The sequence below is a fragment of the Amblyomma americanum genome, chromosome 4 (genome assembly GCF_052857255.1).
Source record: "Amblyomma americanum isolate KBUSLIRL-KWMA chromosome 4, ASM5285725v1, whole genome shotgun sequence".
Taxonomy (NCBI): domain Eukaryota; kingdom Metazoa; phylum Arthropoda; class Arachnida; order Ixodida; family Ixodidae; genus Amblyomma; species Amblyomma americanum.
In genome coordinates this window covers 177,250,969-177,268,392 of record NC_135500.1, presented here as the reverse complement: position 1 = coordinate 177,268,392, position 17,424 = coordinate 177,250,969, and the positions used below count along the sequence as shown (strand labels likewise).

At 43.0% G+C, this 17,424-nt stretch overlaps 1 protein-coding gene across 7 annotated transcripts in view; it reads right to left on the bottom strand.

The window, feature by feature from the left end:
* The window catches only part of LOC144128741 (C2 domain-containing protein 5), a 44,811-nt gene extending 27,401 nt beyond the window's left edge, over positions 1–17,410 (bottom strand). The window contains exons 1-14 of one of the 7 annotated variants that reach the window (XM_077662392.1): positions 17,262–17,410; positions 16,816–16,935; positions 16,613–16,718; positions 16,304–16,390; positions 14,475–14,515; positions 12,896–13,026; positions 12,529–12,624; positions 12,118–12,273; positions 11,530–11,590; positions 10,927–11,052; positions 2,488–2,933; positions 1,620–1,705; positions 1,139–1,247; positions 571–685 (exon numbers count right to left, since the gene is read on the bottom strand). In XM_077662392.1, coding sequence (XP_077518518.1) covers positions 571–685; positions 1,139–1,247; positions 1,620–1,705; positions 2,488–2,933; positions 10,927–11,052; positions 11,530–11,590; positions 12,118–12,273; positions 12,529–12,624; positions 12,896–13,026; positions 14,475–14,515; positions 16,304–16,390; positions 16,613–16,702 — 1,544 coding nt within the window. In that variant the 5' untranslated portion in view covers positions 16,703–16,718; positions 16,816–16,935; positions 17,262–17,410. The remainder of the gene's footprint in view (positions 1–570; positions 686–1,138; positions 1,248–1,619; positions 1,706–2,487; positions 2,934–10,926; positions 11,053–11,529; positions 11,591–12,117; positions 12,274–12,528; positions 12,625–12,895; positions 13,027–14,474; positions 14,516–16,303; positions 16,391–16,612; positions 16,719–16,815; positions 16,936–17,261) is intronic. The other 6 variants (XM_077662395.1, XM_077662391.1, XM_077662393.1 and 3 more) reach the window with 6 other exon arrangements.
* Positions 17,411–17,424: the final 14 nt, after the last annotated feature.

Here is a 17,424-nt window from a genome sequence, read left to right as displayed (position 1 = left end):
CACCCAAAAGAAGCCAAGCAATAGGCCAGGGAAAAGCTTGTACCCACCATTGTATCACCGGTCGGTACCTGGCAACACTGGGGATCAAACCCTACACCTCCAGCATGCGAAGCAGGTGCTCAAACCACTAGGCCACCGATGCGATGCAAAGCAGGTTAGCTATAGCAATGCCTAGCAAGTGGTGTGCTGCCAGCATGACAGCGAGTGGCACGTAGTAGCTGCAAGAAGTGCATCACTCGAGTGGGTGCACTACATTTTTGCTTCCAGGTTATAGATAAGCTTCTCTGTTGTCATTTTCTGTATATCGAATTATGGATATATTGAACAATTTTGCCATCTCCTTCGAGTTGGATATATCCAGGTTCAACTGTACAGAAATGTCCCCATTCAAGATAAGTCAAGGTGGATGTCATACAGAGTAACAAGGAAAGGAAAGGTACAAAGCTCCTGTTTTTAGCGTAATAAAAAGCACAGTGCTAGGTAAACTCGACAAACAAAATAAAGTGCAGTACTCTATGATATGGCTATCACAGCACTCATATTAACTCAGCAGAAACAAGCCTTCCTCACCAAATGTTTGTAGTTTCATTGTAGCCTAGCACTACGTTGCAGCCAAGAGAGCGGGTGTGAGAGCGAATCTCTTTCCTCAGCTCTGTCCACCAGGCATCACGAGTTTCTGGCTCATCTGACAGCAGGTGTTGCAAGCAGGAAACAATGCATGTCAGTGATGCACAGTAGATTAACAGCGATACACACATGAGCTGCAGATTACAGTGCTTGCTTTGGTCAGTAAGCTAATCCATGCTCCAAGAGACAATATCTGCTGGGTTCATGTGGTAGTGCCATGGGTAAAATAGCGCAAGAATGCTCTCTAGATGTTTTTTCTATAAATAATTATCAATGTTTCCCCTACAAATATCAATTATTAATGTTTCACCTATAAATAATTATCAATGTTTCTCCTACAAATATCAATCTTTCTCCTAATGTCAAACCTGACAGTTTTATATAAACACACATAAAGTCCCAAATTATTAATTCACATGATTTGGACTTTACATAGTAGCTTTCCCACCTAAAAGATTCTTAAATATTGATATACAGATGCAGGCAAAGCACAGGTAGAAAAACGACCTACCAGGATTGTTGATTTGGTCTAGAAGTTTCACAGATCTCGCAGACACCACACCTCCAATGCTCTGAATAAATCCTTGTGGAAACTGCTTCATGGTGATGAAGGGGTACTCCTGCATTCATACGCAAAACAATCCTTCAAAATTTCAATAATAGGTGACTGCCAGTAGGCAAGCTTGAGCTGTGCATTTAATCGCACAGGTTGCAAACACTAGTGGAAAAGCTCTCGGAGCTTCACACTATGAATACTGCAGAGAAGTTAACCAATACACAAAAAGTGTTCGCACCATTTAAAGTGACGTGCAGGATTTGATTTGGTAACTGATAAGAAAAAGAGTCCCAGAACAGAAGCCCCATAATCCACAATATGACTCTATAATCCGCTTCCCTGGTCCGGTGCTCATGCACAGGTTATTTCCTGCCACATCCCTGAACATACACCTGAAACAATTACAAAAGTTCCAGTACAAGGAAAGCGAACTCACCAGCATTTCCAGACTTTCCCGTGCCAGTGCTGGCCTGTTGATGAACTGCCTTGGCCCACCACCGCCACTGCTTCCAGAGCTTGCACCTGTTGAGAAAAAAGTGCCACAGGAATTTCCTCATAGATCAGGAGAGGCTGTCGTGAGTCATACAAACATACACAGATGAGATTGCAGCTCAATTACTCGCTTCCTTCACTTCAAGCACAACATATTGTCAGCAACCAGGGCTATCCAACATAAACTATAGTTATTTTAGAAGTTCAAATTCAGGGCATCATCCAATTACCTGTAAACAGTTACTTTTTGTGAAGAGCTGACATACAATGCTTGGAACACGACGTGAGTCAAGCGAAAATAATAAATTTTGTAGGAATAAGGCTGGAGTAGCATTGTTGAAAGGTGCCTCGCGCAAATAGGAGGTTCTTTACATCATGCTCATTGTAGTGAACTTAGTTTATAATTACAAATACTGCAAATGAACAGTGTAATTAGCATTACATAGACCCATATGAAAGGCCCATATGTATACCCATATGTATACAGTGCTCTTATTTCGCTCAGTGATGCTTCAACTGCAATATGCTCGACCTTAAATGTGGAGAAGCTGTCACTGCATATCATTAAAAAAAACATAACTGTGATGTTATTTAAGCTACACCAGGCCAAAATTTCTCAATCGATCAAGAAATAGCAAACTGCACATATCTGCATTTGCTCTCATTTTTTTCTTTTTTTGTTCAGTTACCCTGACAACCACCACACAAACTGCAACCTACAACAAATATTTCGGCAACATTAAGAGTATCCACAATGTTAGCAGGAGCAGCAAGTGCTTCCTATACTGCAGCAGGAAGCAGGGAGCACGTACTCAGAGCTGTGGCGGCAGGTCCTCCTCCCGCGTGCAGGTCAGGATCCGAGGCCCTCTGGAGCGGGATGCTGGCGAGTGCGGTGACGGGGGTCATCCTCGGGGGTGAGGGAAGGGGGTGAGGGGGCGACTCCTCGGAAGGGGACCTGGGTGGGGGGCAGAGTGTGTCCGAGCGGTTCCTGCGCAGGGGCGTCACAGGGGTCGAGGGCAAAAGGGCCGCCGCCCCCTGCAGCAGCAGGCACTGGGCCGACGCCAGGAGGCCCCCCCGTGAGGATGTCCCGCGCCGGCCACCGCCGAGGGGGGAGCCAGGGCTGACCCGCACCCGGGGCATGGCCGTGCACAGCCAAGCGGGGGAAGAGGGCATGCGGGCGTGACAGCGAGCGACGGGGGTAGGGGGGGGCCTCTGCAGGGATGGAGGGAGCAGAGGGGGAGAGGGCAGGGGCAGCTCTCTGGCAAAGGGGATGAGAGAGAGAGAAAGAGAGAGAGAGAGCGGCAGAGACAGAGGACACTGTCAGACAGAGAGCATGCCACATACGCACAACAGCTGCCACATCCCTTTTCTCGGTGCTGGCTGGCAGTGCAGAGGGGTTGTTGGCCACGAACAGACAGTGAAGTGGCAAGAGTTGCAGGAAAGTGTGGCCAGTGGTGTGAAACTCACAGGGCAGAGGAGAGTACTGATACTGACTTAGGCTTAATGCTCAAGCCGAACAAGGATTTGAGGTGAGGAGATGCACATTTTGGATTCCGTGCACCATGAATTTAGGCCATACTAGCCTGTGAACGCTGTCTCTGAGAGTAAATTGTGGAGATGCAGTGATCTATGTGAGTTCAAGAGCTGCAGGATAGTACAATATGCTTGTTTTTTCCATCACGTCAGAACAGTATCAGCATCAGGAGCAACCAGGTCATCCAAGTTGTCCTTTGCTCACATGTTGCATAATACAGTGCTATGTTCATAGCGTGTTAGATAACAGCCCTGAAAACAGCTGTGCTTTGCACGGAGAACAGACAGGGATAGCTAATGTATGCCACCACCTTCCTTTTACAAATTGCGACTTCAGTCAGGCACTATATTGCCAGCAACACAACCACCACCATCGTTTCCATTAGCAGAGCACATGCAAGGCAAAGCCAATGTCCAACTCTTATTAGTTTTTATGGTTTCTTTGCCCCTGCGTTACATCTAGCAATACAGTGGCTCTAAACTAAACTGAGCTTGTGCATATACTTCAATGTTTCAAAATATGCAAAAAGTTATGACAATATCACACAGAAAGGAATTTTGACATTCAAAGATGAATGGAATAGAGTAGAAACAAGCGCAAATAATGTCCTTTCCTACATTGGTTTGCCGAATGGTGATGTTTGTAAACACAACATCAATTCTTCCTGCACACTACCAGCATTCCACAGATACTTGAAGCTACCACATATAGCAATAAGGTTGCATCAATGGCAAATAAGCCAAATGACTAGCTTTAGTAAGCGCTTGACATCCATGCAAAAGATCTCCTTGTAGCTAAGTGCCTTTATGTTAGCTAAAGTAAAAAGAAAACACCCACTACTTCCTTTCAAGTTGTCAGTTTGAGCTTTATTTGCACACATAGCCAAAACGATTTCTCCACTATTCCTATATTTCTACAAACATTTCTACACGTCACAGTTTTCATCCCAGATAAAAGTCACTAACTGAACATTTGTGCAGTGGTCCAGTGAAGGGGTTTAAGTACCTAAAACAGGTGCACAAAAAAGCTACAGCAAAAGCTGTTACTGCAGTTTGGCTTTTTATGCTTATGAAGAAGCTAATAACTTGTTCCACAATGTTTAAAAACTATGTTTTACGAAACTCTTAAATTGAGAAAGACACACTAACCAGTACTAAATTATAAGGACTAAAAAGGAGATGTAGATATAGCAAACACTTGATGTCAAGTGAAATTTATCAAGCTTATCAGTGTGAGGAGTGATGAAACACCAGGCAACACTAAACATGACAAAAAACAAGCCAAACAGACCTCACAATCAAAAATCCTGTTTCAACCGGTCTGGTTGTTGTATTAATGATGCATGGGAGAGCGTTGCGCAGCAGTTTGTGGCATGACTGGAGCAGGTCGTTTAGCTAACCACTGTCGCGCTGAAAGAGATGGCCTGCCCCGCCACCGTTCTCAAGCATATCCGTAACATGTGTAGAGATGTGAAAGAAACATTGCCAGAGCGCCGAACTAGGTGTTGAAAATAAAATCTCTCAATCTCTCACTACTGCCCATGCAAGTCAGTCAACTTTCAGCAAAACGTATGTCCTGCACAGGTTTTCCACACAATCTAGCCAGGAGATACTTGAGTTTGAACCAAAGGAGGCAACTACATTCAGAAAAAAAAGGGGGCTATTTCAGTGAATCCTTAAGCTACTTGCATGCCACATAAAACGCTAAGATTATCTAGCCACAACTATGTTTTTTTCCTTGTAATTATTTTTCTGTCTCATCTTCCTTCTACAAAGCTGTTTTTTTTTAGCTTGCTTTTGTCATCTAAATTTAGTGCCCCTGGTATTTCATTACGCTTGGCGTCCAGTGCTCACCACATCTACACATCAGAGTTAGTTTTTGTTCATTAGCAACAATTAATACCTCTCCTCACATCACAAGTTACATAACCAAACTTCCGCAATTTTATGCTTCCCATGCATATGCTACATGAATTCATAATATTAAAGAACTGCCAATATGCAACATCTGCTGGTAAAATATTCTAGGCACCATGAAGATCTGCAGTATTCTTATGATGTACAAGATATCTCAACTGCTCATTAAATGAGTTGTGCAGAGAAAATAGGATATGCATCCCTTGTGATGATCTATGCTGTTAGCAGAGCAAATATTTCTCCTTTCTCAAGCATGTCGCAAATAAAACTCCTTTAATCTTCTTCTGCAGTTCCTCACACCGACAATGAATGCACTACTGCTAACTGCCTGCGTAAGGATAACCTCAAAAGGCAAGTATTTGCATGAAGCCAACAGCCACCAAAACCAAGGGAAGTATTGAGGAAAGTCTTTTAAAGTGACAGCTTTACTACGGCATGTCTCCACGAGTATCGCCAACCGCGCCGTAACGACCTTGATCTGCTCCATAGCTGCACCATGCCCTTCACCCCGCGACTAACCATGCGACTTCGCCGCAATAGTTCCGCCGCCGCCGCACACCTCATCGATACAGTTGGCCATGTGCTTGCTGCTACAGCTGGAGCCACTGCTGCCAGACGGCGTGCGCTTTCATAGAAAGTTACTCGTGTAGGCAGTGTCCGTTTCGCCATGGATCAAAGCGATGCTGGGCCATCTCACAACGCTACGCAGAGGACTTTGCAACATCGTCAGCAAGCAACACCGGGCCACCCAGTGGATGTCGCAACGCGAGCCGCCACTCTCGCTTTGTATAACTAGGGTTAGAAGAGTTAAACCTCAGCAATTTTTTTTATTTTTGGTGTTTATCAGTGGAAATTTAGTGGTGTAATCATTTTATGCCTGAAAGACAACTGATCAGAAAGTGGTTTTGGACCCCACCGGCGGCATGTGGTTGTTTTTTCCTCTACTTCCTAATCAATAATCCTTCAGGCATCCTTTAGTATAAAACGATTATACTAAAAATTTCCCATTTATCAACACCTCAAATTGAAAACAAACACGATTCCCCTTTGCTTTCCTTGGTTTCACCGACTGCTGGCTTGCTTCATATAATATATAAAGTCATAAAGATCCCTCCATGTCCCTACCCATGTCTACTCAAAAGCCAAGTGGCACTACGAAATGTACTCTTTCTCTCATCCTCAAGAACAGTCACATGCTTATACTCTGTACAGCCAACACATGTGGTACTTTACTACTGGGACAGGAGGCTGCCGTTCGAACAGTGCGCGAAAGCTCGTTCACTAGACTCAGCCGCCACTCAGCCACCACTCAACCTTGCCTGGGAAGGTTTCCATGGACATACACTCTCTCTGTCTACACTGGACTTAACAACCCGCGTTCCTCCCAGCATGGCCACTCTGACAGCTAACAAACTACCTCTGATGTCCAACTATCTTGCAGTCCAACTACATCAGGTAGACTATCAGCTCGTAGCTAACCGTACCAGGTGAAAGCGATGGCTGAACTCAAAGTGTAAGTGCAAAAGAGTGTGTTCTATGGTTCATAGATGCAAGCACAGGTGAAGGAAAAGCGCTCAGAAACTACTGCACAATATGAACTCAGTTCATCGTCTTTTTTCCTCACACCTTTGCCTGCATTCTATGCTTTCTACACAAGTAGGCAGCAGGGGACAATGGGGCACAGCACCCGCAATATTCCTCATTTTCTTGCTGAACAAACATACGTGATGTACTAAACATAAACCTTGCAAACGGGCAACACTTAATTGTCAACGGACTATTGGAACTGTTATAAAAAAAACTATAATGCCAAAGAGCTGCGGACACCTATGCTAAACCAGTCTCGATACTGCCTAAGCCTCACCGTTCACCATCTTCTTTTAGGGAACATGACCCAACACCAGCAGAAGTACGTATAATTAAAGAAACTGGGAAGGTGCTTCTAGGTAACACACTGCAACACACAGGACAACACTCAAGACAAGCAGCCATGCTGTTGGTCACAACAGACAACACACAAGCGACGAGCAGAAAAAACACTTGTGCAAGAAGGGACCACAGAAGCAGGTGTGAGGGAGGTGGATGGGTTTGCAAAAAGGAAGAACTAGCAGAGAGAAACAGCTCCAGAAACAATAAAGTACTCAAATGAAAGCAATGACTCAAGCCTCTGCCCCAATGTGACATTTCAAGCATCTTTTTGCCCTTTTAGTACAGTTTGTAGCCCTCATGAACTAAATGCCCACAGAACAGAATTAATACCAGATGTAGGCACATGTTAGCACATAAAGGCCAACAGCATCTGTAGCACTGAAAACGTTAAACAATCAACAGCTATCAGAACTCTAAGCATCAATTAAGCTGCCTTATCAATAGTTTTTCCCAGGCTGATTTAACGCTATTTCCTCACTACAATACAATTTACTTCTTACAGTTCACTTACTTTCACAATCAGAAACCATAACAAAATTGGATCAGATCCAATTTTGGCCTCCAGAGGCACAAGAACGCTCATTAAAGCAAGAAGGTAAGCATAACTTGGTTAACGCTCAATTTAAAAAATGATGATGATGATGATGATGAATTTTTATGGTGCAAAGGGCATCTGTGGCCAAAGAGCGCCATGGCACAAGGTTTTTTCTTCCACTCAAGGTGGGGTCAAAGACCCATTTCCCAAGCATTTCACCCTAAACAAGCCGAGCACCAGCAGGCAGGGGAAAGCTTGTACCCACTGTATCACCGGTAGGTACCCGGCAGCACTGCGGATCGAACCCTGCACCTCCCACATGCGAGGCGGATGCTCCGATTAGGCCACTGCTGTGGCCAATCAAAAAATGATGAACAATTTAGCATGGTTAGGCCAAATGCGAAGTAGAAGCGCTCGCAGTTCAGTTTTCACTCAGGTTTCTGTTTGATGCTTGATTTAAGAGGGCAATGCAATAGCAGCGTGTTTTGGATCCGTTGCACACGGATGGAAGTTGAAGTTGACGACCTCCAAAGCACAGCGCAAGTGACTGGCAGTTAAACATGTGGGTTGTTCGGCTGCGGCAATCACCCACTGTTTTAATGCAATGGCCAATGAAGCTAATCTGCTCGCATCGCCGCGGGTTTGAAACTCACTCGTGGCCATAGTGTGTTTTGCCATAAAGTGTTTTTGCATAGTTGGCCATAAAGCCCGCTGGCAGCTTGCCCAAAACACAGTGGACATTTTGTCACTTGCGCACCATGGCAGGCAGGCCACCTACCAAAGGCATCAGAGAGACAAATAGAGGCAAAATCTCAAATTGCAGGTTTCAGTGCTAGTGCACCAAAACAACTGGGTCACTCCTCTCCCCCATACCCCCACCTGCTTTCTTTCATACCTTTGAATGTGAAAGGATTGTGAATGTCCCTATGTATGCAAGAGGTGCACCTCAGCTAGACAAGGCCCATAAAGCCTAGCTACTTGTTAAACTACTTAGAGTAGTAGAGAAATGAAAGGTGGATTTAGTAAAAGATAGCCACCTCATTCAGTTCAACAGAAAGCGCTCTCTTGAGGACAGTCTGTACAGAAGCAAGAGTGCTACTATTAGCAGGAGACACATCTGAAAACTATAACTATGCGCACACGCAATGATGAAGCTTAGCTGTTAACATAAAGGAGTCGCACACATGCTATTTTCTTGTGAACCGTGGGCAATGCTGTGAAAAATTACCAAAGCATCAGCAGCTTAGCACAGTCGTACCCAGTACAACCTGCAGTGGTCATAGCACATGTTCAGCGCCTGTGCTCGGCACAATGGCAACTAAATGGAAACTCAGCTCGAGATCCTTTCCTTTGTGTTTTGTGTCAGTAACACTAATCAGAGCTTTTAGTGTTTAATGCAGCCAATAGAAGTGGCGGCAACCAGCAATCCAGACATCAGGTTTTCTTAACTGATAGTGCTGCACTTTTATATGGAGGCATAGCAACAACATAAAGTCGCAAGCAGAGTGAAAAAAAAAAAAAACTTAAAGGATGGTTAAGAGTCTGTAACAAAAATGTGTTGGCATTGGCTGTGGCGAAAAATAAAAGAGTTTTCTAGGCAGCTTTTTTATTTTATTTCAAGGCAGCGAAGACGGCCTAGTGATTGCTAAGATGAGTTGTTACGTGCTGAATACTCTGGATTAAATCTCTAGAAGTAGTGATAGAACCCAGCAGGGTGCTGTACAACTGTGCACAACTAGTTTTATATTGATCAGGCTTAAACTCATCTGTCAAGATATGCTGAATTCTCCTATGAGAAACAAGAAAAATGATGTATATAAGAGAAGAGAAAAGGCACCATGTACCATGGATGGATGGATGGATGGATGTATGGATGGATGGATGTTAGGAACATCCCTTTTTTAATAGAGTAAAGGGGGGTAGCAGGTGACACCATGAGTTTTTTTTTTTCATTGTATTTATCCGACAACTCAGTCAAATTTACAGGTACTATTTAGAAATTCTCTGTTCTAAATGGAAAAGAAATCAAAGAAGAAGAACTTTTCCGCTATCTCAAGTTGGAATTCTGATGTTGTATCTTTACATCACTGTCCTGCTTTTAAGCCATCAATCTTTGAATCGTTTTTTACCAATGCCTACCGCAGATTTATTCCAATTACCTTCATTATATCTGGGCCTCAGGGATAGTGAATGTGCCTGTACTGACGTCCAGATGGGTACTGCCACATTCTAGTAAAACAACATGTTCAAATGTTTCAACAAATTTACCACACACAACATTTGTGTCATCATCCTGGTTAAATCTCTTTTTAAAGCTTCGCATTCTAACACACCCTAATCTCGTTTCCAACAGCAGGATACTGCCTCATGAATTATCACAGAAATATTCTTGACTGATTTGCCTTTTCCTCTTTCTAATACACAGGTCCAGAGTCTGCTTTTTCCATTGAATTAATCCACTTCCCGCACTCTAATTTTTACCCGGTACTTAAAGCTCATTACTTTCCCATCCTGGTTTCCTGCATACTTACCGGTTAGTTTTCAAGTCATTTTCCGCCACTCTGAGTCAATACACTCTCTGTACAAGTGCTTAAATGCTTTTAACTGACCTGCTCATTTTGTCTAGTTCATCCATGCCATGGTAATGCGCTACCCCCTGTACAAAGCGAAGCAAATTAGCGCTGGTGCTGTGAGCTGCAGCACGGATTCGCGGTGCCCTTTTTGCACAGCAGTGCGAAGTAGCATTTGTGGATGCCACCACTGCCATTAAACTAGGGTAAGAGCTAATGCTCTAAAAGACAAAATTTATGCAGACAAGCTGAGGTCACTATGCTACCCCAGCCTCATTCATGGGACTATGACCACAGTTACGAAGCTGCAGGTCGTACCAAGCGTGACCCCACTCTCAAGGCAGAACACTTAAGCAAAGTATGACACTAACACTACTGCCACAGCTAACAGAGTCGCTTTGCAGAAGGATGACAGCACAGGAGCTGTGCAAGACGAAAATGCCTTCTAAACTCAGCAACCAAATGTAAATGACAAAACACAAAGCAAAGCCACACAAGTATTAATGGTACAGATACCCTCATCATTTTTAGGTTGAGTAAATAGTTGATTAGCCATAATAAGGGTCGGCTGAAACAAATATCCACAACAACTGAAAGCAGTCGGCCTTGCACCTGCCTCTGCGGACTGACTCCTTTTTTGAGCTGGTAGTTTTGGCGGCAAGAGCCTGCGCTCTTCCACAAGTAAACATCAGTGCATTGCGCTTCCAGAAGTGGTTTTCGCACAGCCTAGATGCTCTGGTCTCTATAACAGGCACATGCACACTTACTCTCTCAGAGCTTCCTTCAAAGGTGACAAGGTGAGCGGATGACCAATCCTGACAAGAGTAACGGCAGTGCCAATGCCTCGAACCACCACGCCCGATTCCCCTTCCAAGTCAAAGCACTGGCGGTACCTGCATGCAACAAACACAATCACAGAAGCTGGGCTGGGTGGTTCCCTAACAAGACTGAACATGTGCAAGCATTTTTCACGCAATGCTACATCCTGTATAGTTAGGTGCCCGGGGTAACATAAGCCATAAAACCTAACCACAATGGCCCATGACAGCCTATATACCCACTGCATTCTAATGGCTTACGTGCTTATTTTTTCCAGCAGACAGCATATTTTCTTGGCACTGCATGAACCAAAGTAGCAGTTTAAACACCCACTTGAATAGCTCTATGCCAAAAACACAGTTGTTTTTTTTCACCCTTGTCTTCTGGCATTGTCTTTCAAGCATGAGCAAAACGTGAAATATGTAGCATGAGAGTGATCTAAGCAGCACTATCGGAGCAGTTATGATACTCAGCAGCGCTGACCTGGTCAAAGATGCAGAATACACAACAGTACACATTGTTAAGATAAGGTATGAACTGACAGCACTTACGCTACAACTGTATTTCCACCCAGCTCCAAAGCTTTGTGCCCGATGCGCCGCTGAACCTCACCTAAAACGAGAGCAATGCAGTAATCACTTATCCCTTAGCACTACACCACACCAAGCTCGAGAGGAAAGAATACAGAAAAGTTTATGCCTTGCATTAAAGAAATGTAAACTCGACACAGGAAGGCATAAATGTGTACACGTTAAGCAGCAGCAAAACTGTTGCTATCTGAAGCTCGAAAAAGTCAAGGTGAAAATGAACACTCCAGCACAGACTGATCTGAATTCCAGTAAAAAACCATGCCATCTATGAATACATCACAGAAACGCATCCACTGGGTGTGATAAGGAGCGGTAAAGAGCAATGCTAAGTACTAGGCTCAGCCCCTCAAAGAGTCATGCTCCTGTCGGCAAGAAGCACAAAGAACACCATGCCACTAGGGAAAAAAATATGCCTGTCATCACTGCTAGTACCATCCTTAGTACAAAAAGTTATCGCCTTTTACTGTTGTCAGCATCACATGGCTTTAACTTACTTTCTGAAGTAACAATGAACAAAAAACGTAAGGAGATGTGTGTATGCAGACAAACCTGAGAGCTTTGAGAACAAGGTTTGCCGTGCTTCATTAGATGCCCGAGGAGTGCGAATCTTGTCAATCCACTTGTACTCAGGATCATCATTGACGACCAACTCTTCCACAAAGCCAAGGATGGCATGAGCATGGTAACCTTGAGGAATGCCACTGCCTGAGAGCATACAAAGCGCAATGTCAGACTGTTTCTGCAATGCAAGGCAGTGCAATGCAACCAAGCGGCAAAAAAAAAACACTCTGCATAGACAGACCAACACTGTTCTAGGCAGTGGGAAGCTAGGCATATTAGTGCAGGGTCATTCTGATAGGACAGACAGTGCGGAAGATGGGAGCAAGAGAAGGAGAAGACAGACACAGCACTGATTGCGATACAGTGCAATGCGATGTGATGGAATGTGATATCACTTACTGTAGAAGAAGCGTACTCCACATGATGACTCCCGATAACGATTAGAATCGCTGAACAGGTCGATTCGGACCATCAGGTTGACTTCACCTCGAATACCTGAAAAGGCAGTAATGGGCTGAAAACTCGCTTAGAAAGCTGTTGGACACAAATTTCATCAGCCGCCGCCTCGACAAAAAAACATACACAAAATAAGGACAAAAGCATTGATTCAGCTTATGAGTAGCCCTTATATCGTGCACAGTTCCATTTACTGTTTTGCCTTTGTTGTTTAGCAATGCAACATTTTTGAAATGAAAACATCATATTACTGCTTTACTTTGTTTATTTGTGCTGTGACAGTTTTTCAATGAAAAGGTAGTATACTCACCATGCATAGTGTCGTAAATGGGAAGCCACCCAGACAAAGTGGATCCCACATCTTTCCCAAGCAAAGGGTTCAAGTCAATATACACCTTCCCGATGGCATCATTGGCACTATAAGTGTCATAATCCATTATCCTAAAGAAAACAAAGAGCTATTGCTGTTAGCTGTTCGAGAGCAATATGAGCATGGTGACACTAACATTCATAAAAAATAAATGCCCAAAATGCCAACTAAATTGTCCGTAAACACAAATAACCTTAACAAGTGGCAATTCTCTGCCTTGAAATAGATCTTAGTTAACACAGTTCAAGCGACAATAGACTCAACCTCATACAGCTTATTTCTTGAGTTAAGTCAAATTGTTAAGCACAACACATTTCCCCGATTTCTTGGTGTAGAAATCTTTCTTTTTAGCTGGACTCACAGGTGAATCAATTTTATATTTCAAGCCATGTGTCTGAGTTCCTGACATGTATGATGTCATGAATTAATGTGACAGTTTAGTGTAATTAATGTACTAATTACAAATCTAACCATTCATTCACGGCAGTAACAGTGAGGGCTTTTTGTGCTTCATATTTCATTACTCGTGCAGTACTATAAAAAAAGGAAAACACCACTCTAGAAACAATTCTTTTTTGTCGAATTCTGATTTCTGTTGTTCCTAAAACAATTTTCCAAGACACAGCAAGTAAACTTTCAGATCCTATATCATGTAACTAAGTTGAGTAACTCAGCTGGAGTTACTGCAGGTTCTTGAAATTTATGCCATTTTTCTTTTAACGACAGCCTATTTCTGGTAAAATCTAAAAAATGGCACAATGTTGAAATGCCATCATATTAACCCTTCCAGGCACCATTTTTTTTTTTTCGAAAACAATTATTTTTCTGCCTAAACAGTATATTCAGGCCTCAAGAAAGGCAATTTGTTGGTTTTCTAGCGCGAAAGACCAATGGCTAAGTTTTTACAAGGGTATGGAAAATTCCGCACAAAGTGTCAGATTGGTTAGAAATACTAAAGTTGAAATGCCAGGAAATATCAAGTAAGCGCCCGAAGAATCATGGAATTACTTTGTTTTGAAGGTGCTCTTTACACTCGACACTGACCAAAAACAATCCATGTTGTAACTAGCAATAAAATCTGTCTGCATAAAAATAGTGGACAACGTGCTACCCAGCTCACTGTTTAGTGAAACATTATTTACTGTATTCGCTGCATGGTACAAAGAAGTATCTTATTTGTGACAAGAAGAATGCTAAATTCGACTGAAACAAGGAAATCCCTCCTGAATGCAGCACACTCTGAGAAAAAGTATTGTGATTTCGCTGTGTACACACTTGTTTACAAAGTGCCTGAAAGGGTTAAGCTGTACAATTCCTTTGATGCATGGCACTATCGTTCAAGGCGGCACAAATAATTCAAGTACTTTGACTAAGTTGAAATATCCCAAGCACCTATGACACCGGTGGGCAATCTTGCAGGCCCCCTGTCTGCCACAGCGGGAAAACTGTGGGTCTATGTGTGCCCTGACTACTACGATAGTTTTTATACAACCAGCATGGTACACCAGAAAGTAGTTACCGTATTTGCAATGGTTCATCTTGAAGCTCCTCATCATCAACCTGCAAAAGCAAAAAACAACAAGTGGCTTCACAGAGAAAACGCAGGTAATAGAATGTGATTTATACTCTGTTCCGAGTTACTACTGGCATACACATTTCTTGTTCCATCATTTTTTTGTTAGACAACTGGAAGGCATTGGAAGATTAACTGTAGGCAAACAGTAAAAATAAAAGCCAGCACATTTCTTTGCCCTAATTCCTCATTAAATGTATTAAGAAACCCAGCAACTCTTTCCAGCATCTACAGGTACCATAATTTTTTGTTTCACTTCATGTATGCATGTTTACACTATTTAGCATTACTTTGTTAAGACAGTAGTCAAACAATGCATTTTTTCCTTGTTTTTTTTTTCTCCAATGAAACCTTCAACTGCAGATTTCATGGTGCAGTAGGAGTTGCAGAGACATTATTGCTGGGTAAAAGCCGTCCACTGTTTTGAACCTCTTTAGTGCCATGCATATACAGGTGGAATTTTTTTTCATTAAAAAAAAAAGTATGAGGGGTCCATTATTAGCAATTGCTCTTACAGAATGTTCCTTTTTTCTTCAAAAGAATACTGAATTACAGAGGCATAGCAACATTACAGTTCGTGACTTTCTCATACCTGTCATATACCAATATTGTGACCCGCCACAGAGGCTCAGTGGTTATACAGCGCTCGGCTACTGAGAGCCGGAGGAACAAGGTTCAATGTCAGCCGCAGCAGCTGTGTTTTGATGGAGGCGTTGGAGGCAAAATACAGAAGGTGCTCGTTTGCCATGCAATGTCAGCGCACATTAAAGAAACCCAAGTAATCTAGATTAATTTGGAGCATCCCCTAAGACTTCCCTCATAGCCCACATACCGCTTCAAAACATTAAACCCCATAATTTACATTTACACCAATTGTAGAGGTCTAGGAAGCAGTTAATGGACATTGTAACGCTCAACTAGAAATCACACTGTAGCGGCGTGCCAAACAATGCATGTTAATTATAGCAACTGCCTTGCGATCACAATGTTATGGATTCAATTTGAGCTCTTTAAAGCTAATGTTTGCAGTGTATGAAAAATTTAGCTTGAATTATTTAAATCAAAAAGCATGATGCCATTGTTTAAGGTGCCTTTCACTCTTTCACCTTGCCAGACATAACAATGCAGAACCTGTCTGAAAGTGACATGCTTGGGAAGCACGATAACACAACTGCTTCTATAATGAAATTAAATCTGGAGTATTAGGGATCAGCATAGCACACACTGTTGTTCTCAAAGGCTATTTGTTCACTTTGCTTGAACATACCCACTAAAGAACTGGCACATCACCCTTTCTGTAACTTGTCATGCTCACAGCCACCTCAAATCAAGATATCAAGGTTCAAGACAAGCTTTTTTTGTTCTTCAGAATGTAGTGTGGCGCCACAGAAGATCTACACGCCTGATGAGTCAACACATCGAATCACAGAAACTTACACTGGTCCATGGCCATCACTTTAAATGTGCCTGCGATGTGTCATATAGTACTTCAACACATTGGAAAAGTGTTATCAAAAGGTACTCTACATATTTTCTAGAAGATATATTTGCTAATTGTTCATGCAAAAACTCTTATGACTGTGTCTAAAGCATATTCCAAAAAAAAAAAAGCAACTCTTCTGCTTTGCAGAGTTAACCAATTTGCAATTTTCGGTTGTATAACTTTTTGTATTTGAGGCTGTGAAAACCAAAAGTTGATGCTTAGTCCATGTACCTTCAAGAAGAGCAGCCTGTAGCCACTATTTTGCAATCTTGTAAAGAATACATGTACTCACCTCAAAACGAAACCAGTCAGAGCTCCACTGAGGGTTAAGAGATTTTTTGCATATTTCTGTTTTGAAGCATGTATTGCCTAGCTTAACCTACGAAACACAAGAAAACCACAGTCAGCCATTACAGCAAACGACATAAATAATGCAGCACTTGCACTTAATTTTCACTCTGTCGCTTATGAATAATACTTTCTGTGACCAAAACAGGCATTAATACATTACGGCCATACTACTGATACATAATACTAATACTAATAAATACAGGCTGTAATACATAACGCACGATCAGATCGTTCGCATATGTGTACTCGCCTCGCCAAAAGCATCGCAAGCTTCACTCGCCCTATCCATGATGGGCAGGTTCCTAGCAGCCAGTAGCTTTACCCGCACCTTGCCCGGCATCTCGGTTCTAAAATGTCTGAAAACAAGAACACAAGAACAGTGCGTGTTCTACATTTCTCTGAGACACTTAACGCTTTGCATAACTTGATTTAGGTAATGCTGCAGTAACGTACTGAAGCAGCACTCTCACTACTCCGACTTCCCACGAGAAAACGGCATGTAGTACGTACGCAGCTTCAAAAAGGCACGGACATCATCGTAGTGGTTGCAATATTTCGGTGCACCACGACGGCCTGGAAGCAAACCAAACGCATTCATATTACGGGAAGCCAGTCAGCTGTGCGTATATATAAGCAATCAGCTGACCGCTGGTTTGACAGCAAACCACGATAGTACGTCGCGCAATTTGATGTTCCCGCGCGATGCGGATGTGCTATTCTTAACCATCGCATTGCAATCGTTATGTAAACGCCTGAAGGGAAGAGGTAGGCAGTTTCCCCCTGTTTATTCACAGGTAAGACACCCTATGCAGACACGCTCGCGACTAGTGTGCGCCACGCGGAATTTTCAAGGCAAGGCACGCGCGCTCGGCACGAATTACAAGTTGCACGAGACTCACCCAGGGCGTCGTAGTATGTCAGGCTTTAGAAACCGGTAGTATACTTTGCATCTGCAACCTATTTGATAAGCATAAAGATGAGCATAATGGAATCGAAGATGATGGAAACAGCTCCATGAAACTCGGAGAATCTGGCTGGCTGGGCTGCACTGAAGGTTGTGGG